This window comes from Cydia pomonella, chromosome 3 (genome assembly GCF_033807575.1).
Source record: "Cydia pomonella isolate Wapato2018A chromosome 3, ilCydPomo1, whole genome shotgun sequence".
Classification (NCBI taxonomy): domain Eukaryota; kingdom Metazoa; phylum Arthropoda; class Insecta; order Lepidoptera; family Tortricidae; genus Cydia; species Cydia pomonella.
In genome coordinates this window covers 20,577,726-20,603,950 of record NC_084705.1, presented here as the reverse complement: position 1 = coordinate 20,603,950, position 26,225 = coordinate 20,577,726, and the positions used below count along the sequence as shown (strand labels likewise).

Genomic DNA, 26,225 nt, shown 5'->3' with positions numbered 1-26,225 from the left:
TCAAACATCTTGCCTACATTCAACTGTAACTGTCATTTTGACATTGACACTTAGATATCTTGAACAAGTTCAAGTACAAAATAAATTAAACCTTCAATCAAACATTATATTTCTGCAGGTACAGCAGGTTGCATACAGTTACATATTATTTGATTCTCGCCACGTATGCAGGTTTTAGTGCAAACAAACATACTATTCTGTTAACTTCATTATGGTAAGGAAGCTATGAACACAGTTCATGCAATTCGAGTAATTAAATAAGTATGTTTTTGTGTATCAGATAAGATCTTTGTTTTTATCTTTAGATGGATGGAGAGTCACACATCATTTTAGTAACAGGAGGTTCAGGGCTTGTTGGACAAGCCATCAAAACAGTTGTCGAAGAGGAGAAACAGCAGGGAAGAAGATACCATAATGAGACATGGATTTTTTGTGGATCTAAGGATGGCGATCTTAGGTAAGTGTATATCGTACTTCTTTACTACATTAACAAAGAACATATGCCAAAGTCAAGGGCTGGTTTTGCAAATTACAGACCACATATGTTCTTAATGAAAAATTAAATGTGACCAATAAATAAATAAATTACTTTTTTACATTCACATATTTAACAAGGATAAAGCACAGGACCTTGAACTCTAATCTAACTAGTGTATCCCCTATTGTGCCACAAAGACCAAATTATTGACTGGCTTCTCCTCAGATTTTAAATTCGTAATAAATCAATGTTCTAAAGGGTTGGCAATGTGCATATGACTCCTCTGGTCTGTGGTTGGAGGCATCCATACACTGCCATTATAGCTTTCCAATTAAATGAAATTGGTGGTTTTGAAAAAAGTGTAATTAATCAACCAACCTATAAACAGTGTTGTTAATATTTACAGAGATAAGCAACAAACTGAAGCCCTTTTCAAGAAGCATCAACCCACACATGTCATCCACCTAGCGGCCATGGTTGGTGGCCTGTTCCACAACATGGCACATAATTTAGATTTCTTTGTAAGTTGTACACATTTTTGAATTATTTCATCACTGATTTAGGAATGCAAGATATTAAAATTACAGCTTGCTTAGGCTTATATATAATAAACTTTGTGAGAGATCTGTTATATGAACTATTCTCATCTGTTATTGGATTCAGACAATATCTTAGATAATATACTAATACATACCACATGTCTTATTAAATAAATTAAAATGAATAACAAATTAAGAAATTGTATCTGGGTTAGTATCTAGGAGTTGCATGTTTGAGTCTTGCCTGTGTCAGTAAACTTTTCCTTTATTTTGAACATGATGATATTTGCAGAGAGAAAACATGGCCATAAATGATAATGTCCTAGCTGCCTGCCACAACAACAGTGTGAAGAAGGTGGTCTCCTGCCTATCTACGTGCATATTTCCAGACAAAACCACATATCCTATAGATGAAACTATGGTAAGAACACAAAATCGAAAGGGGGTGGCCGTGCACCATGTGAGTGTTCCCCTACAATTTCTCAGAGCTTCATGCAATTGGTGCCATTATGTTTATTAGTTACATTACATGCATTATACCTACTTATTCAGGTCATAAGTTCTGTCACAAAGGTTTTTAGTTTAAAAAAATTATAGGAACATTTCCATTATTATTCATATTTTGACGACCGGTCTGGCCTCGTGGGTGGCCGATGGTCCCGGGTTCAAATCCTGGTAAGAGCATTTATTCGTGTGATGAGCATGGATATTTGTTCCTGAGTCATGGGTGTTTTCTATGTATTTAAGTATTTATCAATATTTATATATTATATATATCATTGTCTAAGTACCCTCAACACAAGCCTTATTGAGCTTACTGTGGGACTTAGTCAATTTGTGTAATAATGTCCTATAATATTTATAAAAAAAATATATATATATATATATATATATATATATATATATGGTTTGAAAGCTTATTTAATTCTCAATTACTTACAATATCATTTAACATCATTTTCTGTGTCTGTTTTGCATAATCCTATGTAATATTCGGATAAAGTTATAAAAAACCCTGTCAAAAAATACACTCTCTGTTCAAGGTGATAGGGATCCCTAAATTTTTTTCATAACGCAAAAGCCGGACCGTTTATATTTATTATAATATATAGATTGTGTGAATTGGACTAACAGGATTGCTACTATACATGTTTTACTAAAATTACCATAAGTTTGAAGGATATTAGCTGAATTACAGACTTATCATAAAACTAAATGCGGGTGATGAAATTATGCTCTAATAAAGTAGGTTCATACAAATAAACTGTTGTACCTATTTTATTGTTGTGACACTGATATTTACTCTCTTTTATGAAGTACAATGCAGACAAAAACATTATCGTGTAAAATGTTGCCATGTTTTGGGATGGGATGGGATTTCACTTCTTTTTGTAAGGTGCTTATGGCAATCTTTCACCCCCTAATTTAAAGGGTTGGGGGTGATTTACTATTACTATTAAAAACCCTGGAATATGTATCAGGGGCATCGTTCATGCAATCTATTTTTTTTACTGATTCCCCATACAAACTTCAATCTCTTTATCCTCCTAACGCCTTTTTCCTAACCCTTTTCACCCTTACCCTTACGGGGTAATTAAAATTAATTAAATAAAAAAAACTATTCTATATCCTTCCCCATAACAAAAACTATCTACTTACCAAATTTCAACTAAATCGGTTCAACGGTTATTGATTCTCCATACAAAATTCCACCCCCCTTTTCACTCCTTTAGGGGCGAAAAATTTCAATTATTTTTATTGTTTATGAATGAATGAATGAATGAATTTATTTTATTTCAGACTTTTTTAAATCCATATATTTGTTAGTAGTTACACATGTAGAAAAATGGTTAGTAAACAATGATGACTATCAATAAATTAATAAATTTAAAATTTAAATTAATAAAACATAAATAATCCTATAACAGCATGTGTTTTCTCACCCAGTAAAATAAGATAGGATTGTCCCATCTCTGGGCAATGGCTTTCAGGATGCTTTTGGTGCTGTTCCATATCCTGTACATCAAGGAGGCGACACGTTTACGGATTATTGTATAAAAACAATCCGTTCGATCTTCCGCAAACATTCCCGATGCACTACAATATTTCTTCAGCCCCATCAGCACCCTGAAGGCATTGTTATACTGGACCCGGAAAGCACTGTACGATTGCTGCGTATATCTGGTCCACAGTGCGCAAGTGTACATGGACTGACAATAAGCTTTGAATAATGTTATTTTAACTTAATTAGTACATCTTAAAAAGCCTCAACTGGGAAAATCGTGGATTGAATATATTGGGTTGTCGCTTAAATAACTTGCGGTTTGCTGACGACATTGTTTTATTGGCAAATGACCCTGCTGAACTTCAATGCATGATCCAAGAACTCAGTGATGCTTCCATACGGTGTGGCCTGGAAATGAATCTAGACAAGACAAAAGTTATGACCAATGCGGAACTAAGGAGAATATCACAGTTCACAATACCGCCATCGAAACTGTCGATAAATACGTATATTTGGGACAAGAGATAGTGACCGGGAAGAGGAACCAAACCAATGAGATCAACAGACGCGTACGACTAGCCTGGGCAGCCTATTCGAATTTAGAGTTTGCCTTCAAAATGAAATTTAAGGCCGAACAAAAAGCCCGCATATTTGACCAATGTATCCTGCCAGTTCTCACTTATGGAGCTGAAACCTGGGTCTTCACCAAATACATACTACATAAGTTAAGCGTTGTCCAACGGGCGCTAGAGAGAAAACTAGTTGGGATCACATTGAGAGACCGTAAAACGAATGAGTGGCTGAGACAGAAGAGCAAGGTCACCGATGTTGTAAAACGCGTAGCCAGACTGAAGTGGGAATGGGCTGGTCATATAGCACAAAAAACCGATTCGTGGAGCAAACGTCTACTGGAGTGGCGACCGTGGGGGGAGGAACGTCCTCAAAGTAGACCCCAGATGCGTTGGGACGACGACATCAAAAGGACTGCGGGGAAGAAGTGGCTCCAGGTCGCACAGAACCATGACGAGTGGCATAAAATGAAGGCGGCCTACACCCGAAGGGTAGAGAAGGGCTAAAGAAGAAGAAGAGAAGAAAGTACATCTTGCGAACCTGCGTGCCACCATATTGCAGCGCACGGCCAGCGCTCTCCGTTCCCTCTCCATATCTAAATCATCTGTGAGATCGTCCGTGACCCAGTGACCCAAGTACTTGAATTTTGTAACCCGTTATTTTGTAACCACAAGCGGCTTGCCGTTTAGTGTTACAGGCGGAACCTTTTTATATATCTTATTCCCGGCCTTAAACACCAGGAGCTCACTTTTTGTTTCATTGTACTGTTTATGTACTAATACTATCCTACATACCAAATTTCAGCTTCCTAGGACTTCAGGAAGTACCCTAAGAGTTTTGATGATCATCAGTGAGAGAGTGAGTTTTTTTTTAACATTAATAAAATCGAAAGTATGAGAGCTATGCAATTGAAATTATTTATGCTTAATAAGACCATTATAGGCATTATATCCCGAGATATCCAGTATAAAATATGCATTAAAATCATGACTAACTTTTTTTAAAAGCTTTGTATGACATTTTATCAGTCAAAACCTTTGTGACAGAACTTATATGCCTAAGTAATGTCAATAGGATTTAGCGGCAAAAAATTCATAGAAAATTATTCTCATCGGCTTCCTTCCTTCCTTATTCCTACATTGGTTTCAAACAGACCAATTGTTTTTGGCCCCGGATTGCCCAGCATGTTTATTTGGCGGCCCACTGCTTAGGATTAGCTAACTCTACCCAGAAGATGTGCACTCCAGTGTACGAGTATATTCTCAGAGTTTAATATCCACGCCCTTATTCATAAAACTTTACAAGGCTAATTTAGTTAATTTTTTATCTTCGGTCGGCCATTTTTAGATTTATTTTAGTCTTATTTTTAGTTTTATTTTAGATCTAATTTAGTCATATTTTAGTTTAGTTATTTTACTTATGGTTTTTATTATTTAGTCTGATTTAATTTATATTTTTTTTATCTCTTTATAACAAATTCATAATTCAAAATGACAGATTAATACGAACGATTAATAGCTAATAACTTTATTTCTTATTAACTTTAGGCATATTCTTATTTAAATTTGAAAGCTTTTCTATGGGCTCAAAATGCTTCAGATAAGTCTGCAACTATTTTGATAGCCCACTCAGTGTGTTATTTTAAACGTCAATCTTTAGCATACGTCATAGTTTCATAACTATGACGTATGCTATCAAAATCGTAGCAGACGTATCTTGTTTTTTTTTATACCACGTCGGTGGCAAACAAGCATACGGCCCGCCTGATGGTAAGCAGTCACCGTAGCCTATGAACGCCTGCAACTCCATAGGTGTTACATGCGCGTTGCCAATACTTTAGACATTGGTTTAACTATATTATGTTTTTAATTTTATTTAATACAAGTATGGTTACATTACACGGCATTACAGCATAAATATATACCAAAGCAAAATTCATCCACTTTTGTGAATAACTGCGCCTAAGGTCAGTAAAGTCCCATTTTACGTTTTGAAAATTAACCTTTTGAACGCTTTATGTCATAAACAAAAATGTCACTGACACGCCAAGGTCACGAGCGAGCTAATGTAAACCTTACTTGAAAGTGTGAAGGTTGCTTTGACAGCATCCGCCATAACACCTATAGGTGTCCTTGGCGCTGTGGGCACGACTAGTAACGACGACTTTAGGTGTTCTTGGCGTTCAAAAGGCACTGCAATATGGGTATCAGTTTTCATATGCAAGTAACTAAAATGTAAAAATAATATGTCACATCACTACAAGTACTACAACATTGACGATACTCGCGGCGTTGTGGGGGTTGTTGGTCTTCCTTATTTACTACTCTGATGATATCTAAATATTCCAGGTTCACAATGGGCCGCCGCACTCGTCAAATTACGGATACAGCTATGCGAAGAGAATGATAGATGTTCTAAATAGGTAACATTTTAATAAATAGTAAACTTTGATGATCTTTTATTTTATGCAATAGCGGAACGTTAAAAAAGGCCTAACAAGAAAGCGAGACAACATGGCTGTGACACCGACGTCACAGCACGTATTTGTACAAAATATGGGCGCGCTTGCCAGTCCGATTTGCAAGTGTCCTAGGTTTCGTTAGTGTATCAAATTTTCACAGACGTTGGAATAAGAAACTGATTTAATTGATATTGTGCGCTCCTGAAGCTAAAGCGGGAACAGATGGGGAGACAACGTTTTATTCACATACTTAGCGTCATAATCTAAAGTCTATATTATAACTATTATAAGCATCATGCCATTTTACGGATGCCGTTGCCCTTTTACTTAGCTTGAAAACCTGTGACGACGTATTTTCCAGAGGGTACCACGACCAGCACGGACGCGTGTTCACGTCGGTGATCCCGTGTAACGTGTTCGGCCCGAAGGACAACTACAGTGTCCAGTCTAGCCACGTCATTCCGGCGCTCGTTCGTAGAATGGACGACGCTATGAGAAACGGTGGGTTACTAAAGTTTTTGCGATTAAAGTGCTTTCCGGACTCCAAATCACTCCTAGATGTAAGCAATTGCCGAAAATGACCCGAACTAATATAATTTCATCAAATCAGAGTCCATTTTCGAAGTTACTCGACACTTAGACGTGATTCGGAATTACCCGTTGTACACCTTAATTTATTTATAATTTTGTTGAATTAAACGTGGGGGGTTCCCCTTGTTTACGCATAATTTATTTTGGGATAATTCTAAATTGCATACGCAGTATTGCCATAATAGTAGTTACGCAGAAACTAATCTCGCATAACTATATTTCCCGGAATGCTATTACGCATATCTAAACTAAGCCGAATGGTTGGTGCGCATAATTTTGAAAGACCTAATGATACTAAGGCAGAAAATTATATACATCTAAATTAAGTAAGCAGAATATTACTACCGCATAACGTAAAATCGCAGAATTAATAAACTATGTAGCCAACAGCGATTGATAATAAACATAGATGACGAACTAGCTCTGAAAAATAACCCCACACTACTACTAAGCAATAAGCCACTAGTCAAGCTACTAGTCAAGTACGCGGATAGGGTTTAAGCTGACGATGCACGAGCGATCGATCCTGTGACGTAGATAACACTGCTGAAGGACGCGGGCAGCGCGAGCGGCGGTCGTTGCCTAGCAACGGTTGCCAGCCCGCGCGCCGCCATGTTGTGGGCTTTCGTGAATGGGTCCACACCTCAGATCATAGAAATGGTCCACACCTCGTCCACACGAAAAAGGTTTTGTGACTCTGTTTTGTTTGCGTATTTTGATGTGGAGTAGGCCACAAAAGGAAAATAGTAAAAACAATACTGATATTTTCCCATATAAACTGTTCCTACGACGACGTATTCAATACGAATTTCTGCATGAACGATACAATGTATTAATTGGTTCGGAGGCTTAATTGCCTTTGAACACGTGCGACAAACAAACAAATAATAAGCCTGTATATTAATACTGTATAAAATAATAAATCATCATACAAAAATATTGCATTTAAAACGTTCTATATCGCATGACCAGTGTTGCCAGCGCATATCTCCAATTTCGGACGGTGTGTAATCTGAAAAGGGACGGTTTTTATGACAATGGGACGAAAACGAACTTTGAATATTTTATCATAGTTAGTGTATCTCAATATATGTTTAAAACAATTAAGGTGGGGAATTAAAAAAAAAGTGAGACTGACAAGGACAAACAATAATATAGCTTTTTCGCTAATCCTACTGAAAGATACATAAGACTATCCCGTTCTGTCAGTTCTTCCCACCACTCATGCCCAATCCATACTTAATACTAGATTTATGGACAGAGCAAAACAAACTATTTCATATTACCTATCTATTAACCTATCTATATATCTAAAAAACGAAAACTACATTAAATATGGCATTAAACAAACAAAAAATACATAAATATTCAATGTTGTTTTCGTTTTTTTTTTTTTCTCAGATTTTGATTTAAGTTTTTGGATACTTATACAAGATGCCCGTGAGCATTGCGAGAGATTTTAACGGTGCTTTCCTGATGGCAACAGAAGCAAAAAATGTTACAAGACTTTTTGTGAAATTCGACAAAAAAAGTTTTTGATTTTTTTTTCCCTTATACATAAAACGTAATTTTTATTGATAAACATAACCTAAAATTAATTAAAAAGTTTTATTTTTATTAGCCTCTCGAATACATTTTTTTAATTTTTCGATGTCAATCAATAGGTATGTCCAGACTAGACCTCAAAGTGGCAATACCGCAGTCAAAATTGGTTTGTACCGACTAATGGTGAAAGAATGATTTCGAAAAACATTTAATTATCTCTGAAACTAGGCCTAATCCAGAAAATCTTATATGACATTTTAGTTTCTAAATATAACCAGGAATACTTAGTTAAAATGTCTCGCAATGCTCACGGGCACCTTGTATATAGTTCCGTTATCTGTACAACTCGAGCGCCACCGTGTCCTCAAAAATATTCTAGCGAGTTACGAAAACGTATAGAATTTCTGTACATAAAGGGAAAATACATACATATTTTTTGTCCTTAATTGAGATTTCGTGTTTATTCTGATCAGAATGGGAAGCCTAAACCTACCAATTTTCATATCAATCGAAATCTGAGAAAAAAATAAAAACTGGCACATTTACTTATTCATTTTATAAATGTACCTAGGTTCGGCGGCACTATTTGGACTATGTATTTGATTCAGATACTATTAGTTAACTTTGTTTTCTCTCGCAAAATATTCTAGATATGTTCCTCTGAGATAATGTCTGAGATTATCATCTCTCAAAAGTTTATATTCCCTATGCAAACTACATAATGAAATTATAGCAGTTGTACCCAAATTATTACGAAGAAATAGACTAATTGTCTGTTGTTGAATACTTACTCAAATACAATAGGATTCACCAAAAGCCGTTACCGAAATTTGCCGTTTCTTTGTCCGATCGATCAAATAGTTGTAGGAGAGTTTCTATACTTTCAACTGAATGAACGCTTTAAAACAAAATAATTTTGGAAAACTTTAAACTTGACCTTGATCACAGTGTTTCTCTTTGACTCTCGCTTTTCAAGTTTTCAGTCCTCGACGTAACCTAAACTAAGGCGAGATGTAGATTAGATACAAACGCGGAGACTTAAGTGACATTTCTGATGTTGGTACACCTGTCAAACACTATAGGTTATTACAAAGTGAGATATGAAGCTTTATAAAACTATATATAAGCGAATGCTACACATTCGATATTCGCTGTGGATGGACGATATTTATTGACCATGTAGCAAAGTACATTGTCATTCGTCACTTTGAAATTAATAATTATTCTAGGCACTTGATGCCCAAAAGGGACGGTAGCTTGGAAGGGACGGGAAAGGGACGGTGTGGCATTAAAAGGGACGGAAAAACCGTCCCTTTTAGGACGATCTGGCAACACTGCGCATGACGTTCTATTTCAAGTGTCAATGCTACAGCCAATCACAGCGCCTTATTTTATAATACACCAATCGTAGTTTGGGTGGTTTAAATTGACTAATCATGGTCAAACGAAGTTTCATCGAATGAATGAATTGAATGAATGATTTTATTTCATAAACATCAAATTACATAGATTTCCATAAATTAGAAACTCTGCTTCCTAAATAGGTATAACCTGTACTTTAGGGTAAACAGCGCTCCTCCCCAAAAATGTAGTTGCAGGAGATTTTTTATTTATATAATTTTAGATAAAAATTGAAAAACTTTAGTATCATTAATACTGAGAAATTTAACTTATAAATCTAACACATACACATGGTATGTGTGTGTTTGTGTGTGTATGCAAAAAGAGAAAATGAATATGCAGAAATGTTCAACAGATAGTTAACAATCGAAGAAAACAAGACCTAAACTTTGACGAGTTGCAATTGGCTCGTTATGAGTACTGCGTGTTTTAATAGTGGGGCCACTTTTACGCTGATATTTTGTTTGACGTTAGTCTTCCATGTTTCTTTCGTTCGCTGGTAGCCAATGATATACAACGGCAATATGAATTTTCTACAACATTGCTCAGGGGTTTCATTCAATACTACTAAGCAGATCAGAATTTGTTTTATTATTATAAAAAGAATGATTATACAAGTACTGTCTTTTTCATTGTAATAACTTCCCCCCCCCCGTGCCCCCTCCCCCCTATTGCCCCTAACATAAGTGTTGCCAATATTCCTTTTAGTCTACATCGCGAAAGGTGTATAACGTAAAATGTATGTAAATTGTTGTTTCGGACATACATTCGGACATGATTTCGGCCTTCAAAAATCTGCAAAATTAGAGATATGCTACACAACAGTATGCATGTTACAACTCGGCCATGTCAAAACCTAACATAGAGTGCCACGCCATTAATTAATATGATAATCAAAAATAATACGTAAATTGTTGTTTCGGACATACATTTGGACATGATTTCGGCCTTTCAAAAATCTGCAAAATTAGAGATATGCTACACAACAGTATGTATGTTACAACTCGACCATGTCAATATTATATTCATTTTCGGGTAAACAATCATTCGGCTAATTACGAGTACTAATTATGCTCAATAAAATTTCGGCAAGATTAACATTCGTCATAAATAAATTGTGCGAAACTTGGTATGCGTAATATGTTTCGGACATAAAACAGTATGCCAAATAGATGGCACCCAAACGTGGGGTGCACATGGCCTGTAATTAATCACAGGATTTGTTATGGTATATGGAACCATATTTTTTTGTAGAGGACATACCGTGAAAAAAAGAATACGATCATTGCGATGTTTATTTTTTGCCCATGTGGGATGCGCCTATTTCGAATAGAATTGGTCTTTAAATTTTTTTTAATTTCAGTGTTTTCACTTTCCAACACAAAAACAATTTGTGAGTTTTTAAAGCTGAGTTAAAACGACCACAATAGTTTTCACGCCATTACCTACTGTGTGTTATTTCGTTGTCAGGCGACTCGACATTCAAGGTACTAGGCAGCGGGCGGCCCCTACGACAGTTCATCTATTCGCCCGACTTAGCTCGCCTCTTCTTGTGGGTGCTGCGGAACTACGACAGCGTGGAGCCCATAATCTTATCAGGTAATCAATTTATTCCATGATACATCGCTTTAGGATAGGAAATACCAAATAGTGGACCATGCAAAAATATTGGAAATTGGTCTATTTGATCTTACGTTTCGGTCTTTACTTGGACATTTACAGCTGCACTTTATAACAGCAATACAATTAATAAAACAATTTAAGCACATATTAATGTGGATTAAAATGGAATAAATAGCTTGCACAAACCCATCTGTAAGTCCAGATTGAAAATAGTGCAAGAAATATATAAAATAATCAATAAGTCTTTTTTTCTATAATGCAATAATTATAGAAACTTAGAGCAAATCGTCAATTACTGACCAACTGATACTAAAAATGAATTTTATTCACCTATAAACAGGATTCATTTTAAGTATAAGGTATCAATAACCTTCAATAACTAGCCATCTTATACTAAAATGAAGTCTGTTTAGAATGAATATAATTAATTTTTAATTTAAGGTGGCCATAAAGGGTGGCCAGTAGGTAATTGTCGATTTACACAAAAAAAAGTTCCAACATGATTTAATAAAAAAAAAAAAAACAATTAGGAGTAATATCAGGGCCAGGGTAAAATTCAAGGGACAACGCTATACGATCTAATTACCCCTTCTATTTTAAACTTCCAGTGGACGAAGAAGACGAGGTGCCCATAAGCGCGGTAGCCGAAGCCATCAAGAAAGCCCACGGGTTCCAAGGCACTTTGGTCTACGACACTAGCAGCGCCGACGGGCAGTACAAGAAGACTGCCTCGAACAAGAAACTTCGCGCACTTTATAAGGATTTTACGTTCACGCCCTTTGAGCAGGCCGTGCGGGAGACCGTGCAGTGGTTCCGGGACAACCGGGAGGTGGCCCGAACGTAGCGTTCACACCAGCGTGTAACCAAAAAGCAATAACGTTATAATTTAAAACTCGCACACGTTAAAGAAAACACAGGTACGTATTACTTAATCATTATACTTAATTGATTTCAGAATACAATATTGTTACCATGTATATTTTATGAAATTGTTAACATATTTTATGAAACGTAATAAACGATAAATCAATGATTTTATGGTTTCTTCAACTTTGATTTACAACCAAAGCGGTTGTCTACGGGAGTCTATACGGCCTTTACAAGTGGGAGTTGAGAGATTTACACGCGCGTTACGATAATATTACAAAAAACAACTAGTTACAATTAAACAAACTAAAATAATAAGTAATTATAATTAATACACTTACCATATCGGCTATGTGCATGACTGTGGAGTCCGCCCGGTAGCAAAAATCTATGAAAGTCAGCATATATTATATTTAACGGCTGTTTTCAATTTTAGCTCCCCACAACGCACTACGCACATAGTCAATAAGGTACAATACATTTTTTACTTGATCGCATTACTTACTTATAAAAAAAACTTAAGAGAAAAATTAAGCAAAGGATAAAAAAAACTAATACAGTAGAAGAGTAACAAGCAACAGCATGAATGAAATTATCAAGGTTATAACCGTCACTGCATAATATTTTAGGTGCCAACACCATGAAACTGGGTCGTGTAATAACGTGGTAGTGTTAAACTTTGTGCGGAACACGGTAGCAAGTGTAGCATAGACAAAAAAACTATAGCACATATACCAACACCGTTGAAGATTGTATCGTGGAGTGGACAAACTAGTACTTTTGTTACCGCGAAATATACGGCAGCCAAACAGCGCCATATATTTCAGATGTGAACACCGCCCCAAAGTATATTCTTGTACTGTATATCGTGTATAATCTACAGCTGTTTTGTAATGCCCATAGGTATTCCAATGGCAATGTGTAATGAGTAATGAATGACCGTTAATGGTCCGAGTTAAATCGTGAGGCCTTGTTCGTCGTATGTTAGAAAGATCCTCTCGATGGCTGTGACATATGCCGCCGTGCGCACGTCCAAACCGAGGTCGTATTGCTTCGCAGCGCGCATAACATTCTGCAAGGAGACCAGGATTTTGTTACGGACATGAACCAGATAATTCAACAGGGTACAGAGAGCCTACCGCGAAGACCGAAAATCACAAATTGCGGGCTTCTTTCTCTGTCAAACTTATTACGCCTTAATTGGAGTAAAAGAAAAAGATGGCCGCAATTTTCTAAGTTCAATTTTCGCGATTATAGCCCAGACGTTAACAGTCAACTATACAGAACCGATATTTGACAACCAAAAGTGACGAATCATGCCGTTCCTGCCGTTCAGTGATAAAGTAAGTAAATAAGTGATGGACTAAGTACTCGAGCCACTCTTCGAGTCATGAGAGCATATCATGGTCTTGAAATTCAGTGTTGGATCGATTTTCCCTTTTGAGACCTTCTAAAAACACTCAAGCAGCAGAAACTTACATTGCAGGCCTTCGTCATCGAGTACTCCAACCCCGAGTTGACGAGCAGCTCCTCGTTCGCGCCGCATATCATGGCCTGGAACATCGGCGTTGGCTCAATCGTCGCGCTGATGTTCGCTTTCTTAAGTGATTGCTCAACAGAATCTGCAAAATGTTGTGGCAAAATATAGACTTATTCATTTATTATTTCTTAAAGAATAATTGCTACGGGAAATTTGGACTGGCTCTTCCTCTTGTGTAGGTATCACCTACAGTTCGTTTGTTTTAGCATTAGAAAAAAGGTTAGCGATCTTGACGTATCTTTTTATTAAACAACACTTGAAAAATAAGTCACAGCAAATGTGTAACAATTTTATTTTAAATCATATACGATTATTTACATTCTTTGGCTTTCATAAATATATACTATTTTTTTAAAAGCGTTTTTCAATCATTTTCAATAAAAAGACACATCAAGATTGTTTACCTTTTTTTTCATGCAAAAAAAACAGGACGAACTATAACAGGAAAGACCTGCTTCTTAATGCGTGCCAGGTTTTTGAGTATGAAAACGTAAATTCTTTTCTGGAATCGCACGTGTTCTTGGGGGCTTTCGAAATAGGACAGTGACGGTGAGGAACTAAGTTGGCTGGTAGGGGAGGGAGATTCAGTAACACTATCTCAAAAAATCAATATGGGATACCTACTTACCTATACCTGCCATGTTGGAATAATTGCAGAATTTGATCCTTAATTCAATTCAATTCAATTCATTTTTATTTATCAAGTAACATGACTCATACAATTTGTTAGTATACAATACAATATTAATTCTTATATCTAATGTTAGTATATAATTAATAAATTAAACATAATAAGGGCTGCAAGACACATGCATCTCACAGCAACGCCTCAAGTATGGACAGTCGAACCTGTCCGCAATTGAGCGCAGGATGGGGTTGGGGCTGCCCCGCACCCGGCGCACCAGGGATGAGCATCGCTTGCGTATGGTCGCATGAAAGCAATCCATACGCGCCTCCGCAAACATCCCAGATGCGCTACAGAAGCGGGGCAGCCCCACCAACACCCGAAACGCATTATTATATTGTATTCGGAGGGCTCCATAGGCTCTCTGCGTATAATACCTCCATAAGCTGCATGAGTATAAAGATGTACAAAAGGCTCTAAACAATGTGACTTTTACTTCTTTTGTACATCTAGCGAACTTACGGGCGATCATGTTAGCCCTCACAGATAGGGCCCTCCGTTCCCGCTCTATATCCATATTATCCTTCATATCAGATGTCACAATATGGCCTAAGTATTTAAAACTATTCACCCTCTCCAGTGATGAGCCATTTAATTGTATTGGAGGTACCTCCCCTATCCTGTATCCTCTCGGCTCAAACACCATGTATTGAGTTTTGGTGATATTATACCTCAGGCCATGCTCAGTCGCATACTTCTCACATACGAGAAGTAATTTGCGTAGTCCACAGGCCGACGCGCTGAGCAGAACCATGTCGTCTGCATAGCTTATATTATTAACACACACCGAGTCAATATGGCAGCCGACATGCATTCCGCACAGCGCCTCGAGAAGCCCATTTATATACAAGTTAAAGAGTGTGGGCGAGGATAACCCTCCCTGCCTCACACCACACTCCAACCTGTATGGACTCGAGAGAGTACCTGACCACCTTACGCAGTTGACCTGGTTTCCATACCAATACCTTAGAATACGCACTGTTTCCGGTGGTATGTTAGTGGCTCCTAATTTTTCCCACAAGATATTGTAGGAAACCAGGTCAAAAGCCTTAGATAAATCTAAGAAGCAAGCGTAAACCGGGGTTCTTCTATCTACATAGTACTTGACAGTGTGCTTAAGGCACAGTATAGCGCTTTCAGTGGATAAACCGGGTCTAAAACCAAACTGGTTATGATGAATACACACATACCTATTCAACTGCGCATTAAGAACACTGTCAAGAACTTTCGCCACTATAGTCGCAAGAGATATGGGTCTATAATTGCTAGAGTCCGATAGACCTCCCGTTTTACTCTTGACTACAGGTATAACAATGGTTTTCATTAAGTCCTCGGGCAGATAACAATGTCTAACACATAATGTATAGAACATTGCTAGCACCCTTGAGATATGTGGCCCCGCATTCTGAAGATGCTCAATGCTGAGACCATCGTGCCCTGGTGACTTGCCTCTGGACATAGACCGTATAGTTGAAGTTATTTGCTTAGCCGTGTATCCAGGCTCCACCAGGTCATTCTTGATCTCAGCATTGCTCACCTCAGCCTGTGATGGCCCTAGAGGAGACTTCATAAAGAAACGGTCTTTGAAGTGGTTAGCTATTTCGAATACATCACTCTTGCCATCAACGCTCACCGGGTAGCTAGGTCCAAGATTCATGTTATTGGTAGATTTCCAGAACGACCGGAAATCTTTCTTGGAGTGCTGTGACGCTAAAATATCCATTTTAATTTGTGTTTGATGGTCTTGACACCACTTAAGACGGGACTTAAAAATTTTTCGCGTTTCACACATTTCCTTAAATAAGTAAATTACCATACGCTGGCCTGCCCTGGAGCGTCCATTCTTGAAACTTTGACCTAGCCACCCTATGAGACTCTTGGACGTGCCTGTTCCACCCTGCTATTAATTTTCTAGGCTTACGTTTAGTGCCCTTACTGCTTGCAATTGCGGCCGCGCATAGAACTGATATAATATTTTTGTACAGACTATCTAATATGCACCTATGCTTAGCGTCACTGCAGTATCTATCAGAACAATGTCTTAACTCCTGTGGAAAATCAATGCATTTTAAGCCTTCGTGACATTCCTTCGTATAGCGGGCTACCTGCTCCGGCCCCCTTACCCCCCATATTACATGGTTATTTGGTATGTTAGGTATACTATTTGATCTAGGTGTCAATACATTTAAATCACATTTTATTATCAGGGGAAAGTGGTCAGACCAAGTAACGTCGTACTTAACATATACATCACGGACCGAAGACACTATAGATTTTGTTATTAGGCAATGGTCCAACCAGCGTTTACACTGATGCGCGTCACTAATAAAAGTATAAGTCTCTGAGTTTATACCTAATTTTTGTACATCAACACAGCACCAATCCAGATCATGGCAGTAATTTAAAAGTTCATTATAGAAAAGTTCATTAGGATGAGCGTTAAAATCTCCCAATATATAGACTGATTCTATGCCGTACTCGTCAACAATAGCACTCACCGCACCGAAGCAGTCCGCGAACTCCGCCAGGTTCTCCGCACTATTGGTTGGCATGTAAACACTCATCACTATAATAGGGCGGTCGTTCGTTTTTACCTTTATTGCGCACACTCGCGGGTTATCGCACGGGACCACCGACACATCGCGGAATATCGCACTCCTCCACAGCAAAGCGGTACCTCCGTACGGACGTCCACGCAACATTCCCGACGACGTGTCCACTGCAGATGTCCCCGTCGCACCAAAATTGTCATCGATACTGTTTAAAAACGCTATATCGTGCGGTAATAACCACGTCTCCTGTAGGGCCACTAAATCACAGTTTTTACACAGATCCCTCACACCATCAATGCAGCGCTTAATATTTTTGCAATTAAAGCTAGCAAATGTATATGTATGTGAACTTGATGCCATAAACTATTATATTGGTATATTGCCGTTTCCAGAGCTTACTCTGACCGACTCTCTGTTTTTATAGTGCACAAACTTACGGAATATGATATCTTTAGGCCATATTTTACTATCCAAAAACAGCGAAATTTTCGATTCATTTACAAAAAACTTATATGCACTATAAAAAATTTCATTTCTAATCTTTAATTTTTCTAGTTTAACCGACTCTTGAGTATTTTCAAATATGTGTTTTGTAATGTCCTGTTCTTTCGCCTCTTTGTTTATTTTTCCTTAGCTTCCGGAAACATACTTAGTTCTTGAGAACTTTGTAGACGGTTACGCCACATGCGTCGGTCAGAATCACCAGGATATTCTCACCACCGGAGCACAACGCCAATCAGATAGATATAGATAGGCCCTATCTCCTTATAAGCCCCGTATTGGAATATTGCCTACCTAAAAGCGCCGTATTGGAATCCTTCCAGAATTTAATGCTGAGCTTCCCGTAGCTCACGTGGTTAATGTTCTTGAGGAACTCGAAGTAGGAGACTGTGACGCCCCCTGCGTTGGCTAAGAGGTCGGGCAGCACGAGGACCTTCTTTTCGCGGAGTATCGCATCGGCCGCTGGCGTCGTCGGTCCGTTCGCACCCTCGCCGATCATCTGCTTAAGTCAAAAAAATCTTGAAAAATAACACACATTGATTTTTTGTACGGAAACGGGGAAATAGGTATCTACTTGCTACTCAACATCATATAAATTAATAGTTTAAAAAACACTACAAAAACACGCTTTTATAAATGCACGTAATAACCAAAAAGGCTTCATCATCAGACCTTGAAACCTAATCGTGGTCAAAGTTCATTACAAGACTTCTAACAAATCCAAACACAGCTATGATACGATGTTCCATCATGAACTTCCAGTTCATATCTTCCGGCTCCATCATCAGATCAGTTCGACGGTACCATATTATTGTATTATAAACTGAAATTTATATATTTAAGTAAGTAAGTAGGTAAATATTCTTTATTGCACCAACAATTATACATTTCACATACATGTAAAACTACAAATGAATACTATACTAATACTATTTCATATTTTATAATTTATTTATTTATTTAATTTGTTCTAATACTTCTAATAATATTATTGTGTTGTCATCAGAACTACATACAGCTGCCAATTTTCATGACACTACGATCCTTGGCATATGGTTAAATTAGTTACCTTAGATTCCATTACATAGTTACATACCTGTCGACCTAATAAAAGCGTGTTAAAAATTAAAGTGATCTTTTCAGAGAAACTTCGATTTTTATTAAATTTCTTCACGAGTCTGTAATGACTCTGCGAAATACCTACTTGCTACTCAATTTTTAATGAAACTTATACTTTTTTTTAATTTTTGACAGTCTGATACGGCCCTTACGACCCTAGTTCGCGATGGAAGGCAAGACGAAACCCTGAAACATCCCTAACTTATACAGTTATACTTTCTACTACTAGAACTTACCAATGAAGCTTGACAGCGTTTTTTTTTGGCGGTATCTGTTTTCGTAAACCTAAATGGGCTTCCCTTGAAACGTTCACTGGTTGATTGTCCCGCTGACCGGCGGTTCCATGCAATTACAGCGTGCTGTTGCTACTGGCCCAGTCTCCTATACTAAACATGAGTCTGAGTAAACCTACTTACTAGCTCAATGTTATAGTCCTCACCCGGCATTGGAGCTTGGCAGCGTTATCCTGGGTGATGGTCTTTTTCTAGCGCGGCCAGAACTAGAATGTCGCATTTTTGGTACAGTAGCTCGGAGTCCGCTTCTTGCGCGCCAGGGAAGCCTTTCGCGCTGCCCCGGTTGCTTTTCTTAAATTTTATCAGCTCCTGATAATATAGCCGAGTATTTAGTACGTATGTATTATAGTTCGTTTTTTATTGCATTAATAAAAGGTAAACCATCTTGACGTGTCTTTTTGTTTGAAGAATGCTTTTTAAATGAACTATAGGTGACAACATCTTCTTGACACTCGTTATCATCAGTTAAATTATTAAAATCTAATGTTCTTCTTCTTCTTCTTCTTCCTCGCGTTGTCCCGGCATTTTGCCACGGCTCATGGGAGCCTGGGGTCCGCTTGACAACTAATCCCAAGATTTGGCGTAGGCACTAGTTTTTACGAAAGCGACTGCCATCTGACCTTCCAACCCAGAGGGTAAACTAGGCCTTGTTAGGATTAGTCCGGTTTCCTCACGATGTTTTCCTTCACCGAAAAGCGAGTGGTAAATATCAAATGATATTTCGTACATAAGTTCTGAAAACTCATTGGTACGAGCCGGGGTTTGAACCCGCGACCTCCGGATTGCAAGTCGCACGCTCTTACCGCTAGGCCACCAGCGCTTCTAAAATTCATTAAAATCTAATGTTAAGGAATTTAAATTCACCAAACTTGTAGGTAGTTATAAGCCCTTTCCAGAAAGAGCCATCTACCAAACTAGTTGTTAGTAGAACAACTTCTAACAAACTGCTACTATTTTCTATTTTAATTTTATTTACCTATTTCTCCTTATTAAACAATAATCAGAAGTGTAGTCTTTGTTGTGCCTAAAATTAATCTGAAGTCATTTCAATCGATTCAAGGATTTGCCACACTGGATGCGTGCTGCGGGCTGCGGTCAGGTCAAATTGAACGCAGCCCGCATTATGTATGAACAACATTGTCGGTCAGCGGTCCGGGCAGAGAAACCGGTCAGCGAAACGGGCGATGCGGATACAGGGCACAAACTGCCGAAATGCAATTCTTACCAAAGAAAGGCTTGCTGTGTGTCTAAGGTAAAGTATGAATAAAGTAGAATAGAGTTGACTTGAATCTTCCAAGTCGTACAAGTATGGATGACATCGTACGCGTTCTTCCGTTCGTTCCGCGTGCTCGCACGGTCAGTTCGCATACAAAATATATAGAGACGGACAATGTTGTTCATACATAATACGGGCTGCGTTCAATTTGACCTGACCGCAGCCCGCAGAACGCATCCAGTGTGGCAAATCCTTTAAGGGCCCTCCACACTCGTGCGCGAAGCGAGGTACGAAGCCGCGAACGCGAGTGTGGATGGCCCTCGCATCGATTTCGCAGATTGTTCACGCCTTCGCGCCTTATTCCCCGTTTTTTGTCGGTATTTGGCCCGCGTCAAAGGAGACGCGAAGCGCGAACTTGCAAGACTCCACACTCGCGATCGCTTCGCGTCGCGATTCGCTCACGAGTCGGTTAATCTGTAACTCAGTTAAACTGTCATAACCTTCTATGGCGGATACTTGGTTATATTGGGCAAAGAGCATATAATCACTACGTTTATATTGGGTGCGAACTTGATCAACCAAAAATCAATTTGACAGTTCCCAGTTTGAATCAGTGCCTTGCCGCAAACTAAATCCGATCAGCTGACGCTTCGGCGCCATCTTGCCGCGAACCAAACTGCGAAATCGCCGTGAAGTTGTGCGAGTATGGAGTCTACGTCAACGTCGCGGTATGTTCGCTCCGCGAAGTCGCGCCGCGATTCACGCGCATAGTCTGGAGGAGGCTTTACAATAGGATCGTAACATACTTACCACAGGATCGATACCCTCAGCCTTCGTCAGATTGCAGTCGACTTCTACAACCCCTATGATCTTGACTCCTTGCTCGTGGAGGTATACCGCTGCGTAGCTGCCCACATTTCCGAAACCTTGTATGATCGCAGTTTTATCCTAATAAATAATAAATATTATAGGACATTATTACACAAATTGGCTAAGTCCCACAGTAAGCTCAATAAGGCTTGTGTTGAGGGTACTTAGACAACGATATATATAATATATAAATATTTATGAATACTTAAATACATAGAAAACACCCATGACTCAGGAACAAATATCCATGCTCATCACAAGAATAAATGCCCTTACCAGGATTTGAACCCGGGACCATCAGCTTCGTAGGCAGGGTCACTACCCACTAGGCCAAACCGGTCGCCAAATCGATATCCTATTGTTAGAAATCGACATCAAAATTGGCAAAACGGGAAATTCGACGCGTAATACGGATATTGCAGATTTTTGTGGATAATCAGTAGATAGCAGATAGAATAAGACTTCCACTTTTACATTAATTTAAGTATTTGTAAAAATCGTTGCGGGACTTTCTTCAAATGCATGCGGAAGTTCTACGTTGGAAAAGCGGATGTACCTATCCTCAATATCCCTATCACGCGACGTATCTAACGGGATAGGTCGCATCGTGTATCGGTTCCCGCAACAATTACCTACTACAAGTAACCCTTATTGTAGCTGTGAACATGTTGCTTCTACTTTGAAGCCGGCCGTAATTGCCAATGAGCTGCATCTACACCTCGTCGCGAATGAAGTGGTTACTGGTATAATTACGTGACAGTCCTTTAGCTTCCGCACTTATAGGTACAGGTTAACCCTTCTAGCTACGAACATGTTGCTTCTACCTTGAAGCCAGCCGGAATACCAATGAGCTGCATCCACGCCTCGTCGTGAATGAATTGGCTGATGGTCATGAACACGCCGCGGCCCGTCGCCTCGACACGCCCGTGTATGCCACCGCCGTTGATCGGCTTGCCCGTCACGCAGGCAGCCGCGTTTATGTCGCGATAGCCTGCCAACCAACACCGGTCAGTAAGTAGGAAACTAACCAAAACATTGAGGAATTTATTTCCACTGACATTTTTTAATGAAGATTCTTCAGGATTGCACCATTGCGTTCCCAGATGTAGACCGGTGCGTAAAAACTCAAGAACAACACTGGTTAAAAAGGGCAGTATGTAAGAATTCTACATAATGACTTCTTAGTATCAGCACCACTACCAGCAGAATTATAGGTGTACCTACCTATTATGTAATCTATATCTATACTTAACGCATTTACTGCAGCAACCCGCCAGGCGAGCGCTCAGTCCGTTGTCACTTTTCGCTACGGGTTTTCTCATGTTATCAGCTAAGCTCGTAACACTCGCTGGCACTGCTGGTAAGACTTAGGTAAGTCACTTACGGGCGCAACAAAACTTATAACCAAGCCCGCACGTATGGTCACTGAAATCGGCTAGTAGTTCATCATCATCTTTATAATGTTAGTAAGTACTTTATAAAGATACACATGTAGTCTTGGCCTCATTGGGTATTGCTGTGTCAACGCTACTCGTACATCTTTTATATCAGCCTATGCACATAAGATTTGTACCCAACGTTTTGACATAAGTATCAACGATCCAGGACATCTCTCTGCCGGAGGTATTTACATCAGGAGCGGGAACATCCACGCCTGCGCCTGAAACATTCCAATAATTTATAAATTAATAGCGAAATTTCTTACCTGCATATTGGTGTTGGTACATGCACTATCGAGTGACTCACCTATATAGTTCTTCTTGGCCAACTCCAATGTGTATCGACGGGTAATCCTCTGCAACTCTGCTATCGTATAACATTTCGGGTTGATACTCACTCCTAAAACAAGTTCCATGATAATACTTAACATGTTAGCTGTCCCAATATGAATTATTTGAGACCCATTGCCGTGACCATCGCTGGGTTGCAGCGAGAACGTCGATAGAAATCCGACTGACACTCTTTTAAATCATAACAGGCAAAGGCATCACGGCATCTATTCATGTGCGTGCTGGTTTGCGACTCTTGCGAGGGTATCACGGCTGCGGGTTCCTTTTTCTTGCTAAGAGTACTCACCTCCTTTCGCCCCTCCGAATGGTATACTAGAGCACGCGCATTTGTAGGTCATTAGCGCTGCCAGAGCTTTCACCTCTTCTAAGTTAACTCCATCCGAAAATCGGATCCCTATAGGTAAACATAATTAGCATTAGCTATCGGTATCTATTATCTTATACCTAAGCAATTTTATGCATGTACCTACTTTCGTCATATACAAATCAAACAAAAGGTCATGCAATAATATCGGAGGACGATGTTTTTATCAGGAAACACCTAACTCCCTCTAATCTGCCACACCCAGTTGAAATAACAGGCCGACCGTACGGACCATGTTAAAACCTATTGCTCTTTGAGCCTGAGGATGTACAGTACTATAAGATATCTTCTGCAGATGCCCAAATTAGCTACAGTGTCTAGCAGAAGACGTCCGAGTACCTAAACCTAGGTCTTTCTCCGGTAAACTAGGTACAGTCGCCATCAGATATATCGGGGCGGCCAAGGTGCTGACAAATATCTGAACACGCCTCTATTGTCAAGGTGCTAGAGTGCGTGATCAGATGTTATAGAGCAACTCGGCCGGTGATATATCTGATGGCGACTGTAAATTCGTTAGGTTAAATTTATCTTAAAACCTAAGAGGTTGTTTAGTTAGAGAGAGAAAACAAACCTCCTTTGCATGGCAAGCGGTGCACGCTGTGCTGGGAACGGTAACCCTTCACGATCTCGTAGTCTCCATTTTTGCGTTGCAGCGGGAACTCGAACTGAAGCGAGCTATTGCACGAACCCATCACCTATTTAAGGAAATTAAAAAATGACTGTAACGTAGGATGACATGCAAATATATGAGAGCGAACCATCCTCAGTCCTGTATCCTCATCCTCACACATGTCTCAGCACATCTCCTTGACCGAGCGAGCGTAAAGCCTCCATTTCAGCTTGGACATAAATGTTGCGTATTGCGTATGTCTGCCGGGGTGTCCGGCTATATACAGACTAACAGCCCGCGTAACCAACATGCCAATCGTTAACGCTCCGTAGCGAACGAAACGCAACTGTCACTGTCGCACTAAAATGGCAAAGTGATAGACAAAGATGACTATGCTACGCTACGGAGCCTTAACGACTGGAATATTGGCTACGCGAGCAGGTCCCAAGTTCGAGAATTATATGCATTTTTTGACGATTCAGTTTTTAGACTATTTTTCAACATGGCGGCGCCAGGTCTACTAAGTACTCAGAGCTTTAGTCTGTTCGGAAAGAGAAGAGTCGTGGAATGTATTAGGCCCCATACACCACCGAAAGTACAAAACTCTGATATCTCCTGAGGATGCCTCGTAGAGAGGCGAAACACGTGTCGAGTTTTGTACTTTCGGTGGAGGATTGTTATACTTATTTGCGTATATATTTTTGCGGTGGGAGGGTGGGAAAATTAATTTCATGTAAAAATACGCAAGTAAGTATAACGGGTTAGCACTGATTGACTAGCACGTTATCTTTGGATTAGCAAAGTAATATTTTTTGTTGTGTAAGTATGTGAGTATGTTGGTACACTGAACATAGCCTGACGTGCTCTGGGCCGAGCGTTTTTTTTTTAAATTAAATCATTATATAAGACCTACCTTTAAAATACCGGCCACTCGCTGCTTTCGTTTCTTCTCAGAAAGTTGTGGGTGTTTCTTGAGGTATTCATTTAGAGACGGTTCGACAACCTTGACGGCGTAGTGGTAGAAGTACTCCACCATTCTATAGAAGCTTGGGTCTTTGGCCTTGCCCACTTCCACCAGCTCAGGGGGAATTTCGTAATTCCTCTTACTTAATACCATTGGACTTGTGTATAATTTATTGCGAAAAATTTGTCGAAATAACATGATTCTGATTATTTTAACGAAAGTTTTATTTACAAAAAAATTGGACAGTTTTACTTCACTCACTGTCAATATGTGACATTCCATAGCTTATTGTAAGGTAACAAGATTTACTGAAATTAAAATAAACTTTAATGTCATATTATTAATAGTCAGAGTTTACACCTACGTGAATTTAATAATTCTAGGTAACATTCAGATATTATCGAGCCAACTAGATCATCTATCTGGTTTAAATATCTGTATACCTATAGGGAGCGTGCATGAACTATAGGAGGCAGCACAGGAGCCGTCAGATTTATGGCGCGAGGCGTAAATGTGATGTTTATTGTTCCAATGTAGCCCACAAGATGGCAGAACCTACTATGCACAAGAAAACACGTGACGTGTAAATTTACATGTTTATTGTTCCGATTCAGGCCACAAGATGGCAGACCCTCCAACGCGCACGGTCCCTAATAGGGAAAATAAAAAAAGCGATCCGTTCCCTATAAATTGTGGCGTTCCGCAGGGCTCAATTTTGGGCCCTTTGCTCTTTTTAATTTATAGTACCTGGGCGACCGAGCTTTGCTCGGTTATAATATACCTTTAAACGAGCAATTCTTGTATATATAGTTATATATATATATTTCTGTGATCTCGGAAACGGCTCTAACGATTTCGCTGAAATTTGGTATATGGGGGTTTTTGGGGGTATACAATCTATCTAGATTAGTCTTATGTTTGGGAAAACGCGTGTTTTCGAGTTTTCATGCGTTTTTCTTTCGACGCAGAATATGGTCGCTAATTTCGTATTACCGGCCACTGTCCGTCTGGTCCAGCGTGTAAAGACGCGGGCTGCATGCTAAACGAGTGTTACGGGTTCGAATCTCGCCCGGTGATTAACTTTTGTTTTTTTATATGTTCAAGATTATATATAATTTTTTTTTATTGTTTTAGACAAGTTTAATTTAGTAAAAAAATGTAGTTAAGATTATCACCTATACAACAACCACCACCATATTATATTTCTGTGATCTCGGAAACGGCTCTAACGATTTCGCTGAAATTTGGTATATGGGGGTTTTTGGGGGTATACAATCGATCTAGATTAGTCTTATGTTTGGGAAAACGCGTGTTTTCGAGTTTTCATGCGTTTTTCTTTCGTCGCAGAATATGGTCGCTAATTTCGTATTACCGGCCACTGTCCGTCACGAGTGTTACGGGTTCGAATCCTGCCCGGTGACTAACTTTTGTTTTTTTTTATATGTTCAAGTGTATGTATAATTTTTTAATTTTTATTGTTTTAGACAAGTTTAATTTAGAAAAAATCGTAGTTAAGATTATCACCTATACACCACCATATTACAATAAATACCTAGTTATAACCAGAGATCGGACAAATTTGCGTCATTGCTCGCAATAATGTGGACATGACTCCAAAATTAATCAAATATGTAATCATTT

General features: G+C 39.0%; 2 protein-coding genes across 2 annotated transcripts; one reads left to right on the top strand and one right to left on the bottom strand.

The window, feature by feature from the left end:
• The first annotated feature begins 43 nt into the window (after positions 1-43).
• LOC133516290 (GDP-L-fucose synthase) lies at positions 44-12,246 on the top strand. Its single transcript, XM_061849135.1, has 8 exons — positions 44-214; positions 306-457; positions 885-999; positions 1,310-1,438; positions 5,941-6,014; positions 6,415-6,554; positions 11,061-11,189; positions 11,822-12,246. Exons 1-8 carry the CDS (start codon positions 212-214, stop codon positions 12,055-12,057), a joined length of 978 nt encoding a protein of 325 aa, XP_061705119.1. The 5' UTR covers positions 44-211; the 3' UTR covers positions 12,058-12,246.
• On the bottom strand, positions 12,136-24,861 carry LOC133516286 (glutamate dehydrogenase, mitochondrial-like). The gene is given in 12 exon segments (XM_061849127.1): positions 12,136-13,152; positions 13,560-13,702; positions 17,653-17,857; positions 18,917-18,958; positions 18,960-19,079; positions 20,797-20,934; positions 21,681-21,847; positions 22,430-22,516; positions 22,603-22,695; positions 22,933-23,040; positions 23,582-23,705; positions 24,534-24,861. Coding segments are annotated over 12 exon segments (1,593 nt in total). The 5' UTR covers positions 24,783-24,861; the 3' UTR covers positions 12,136-13,035.
• Positions 24,862-26,225: the final 1,364 nt, after the last annotated feature.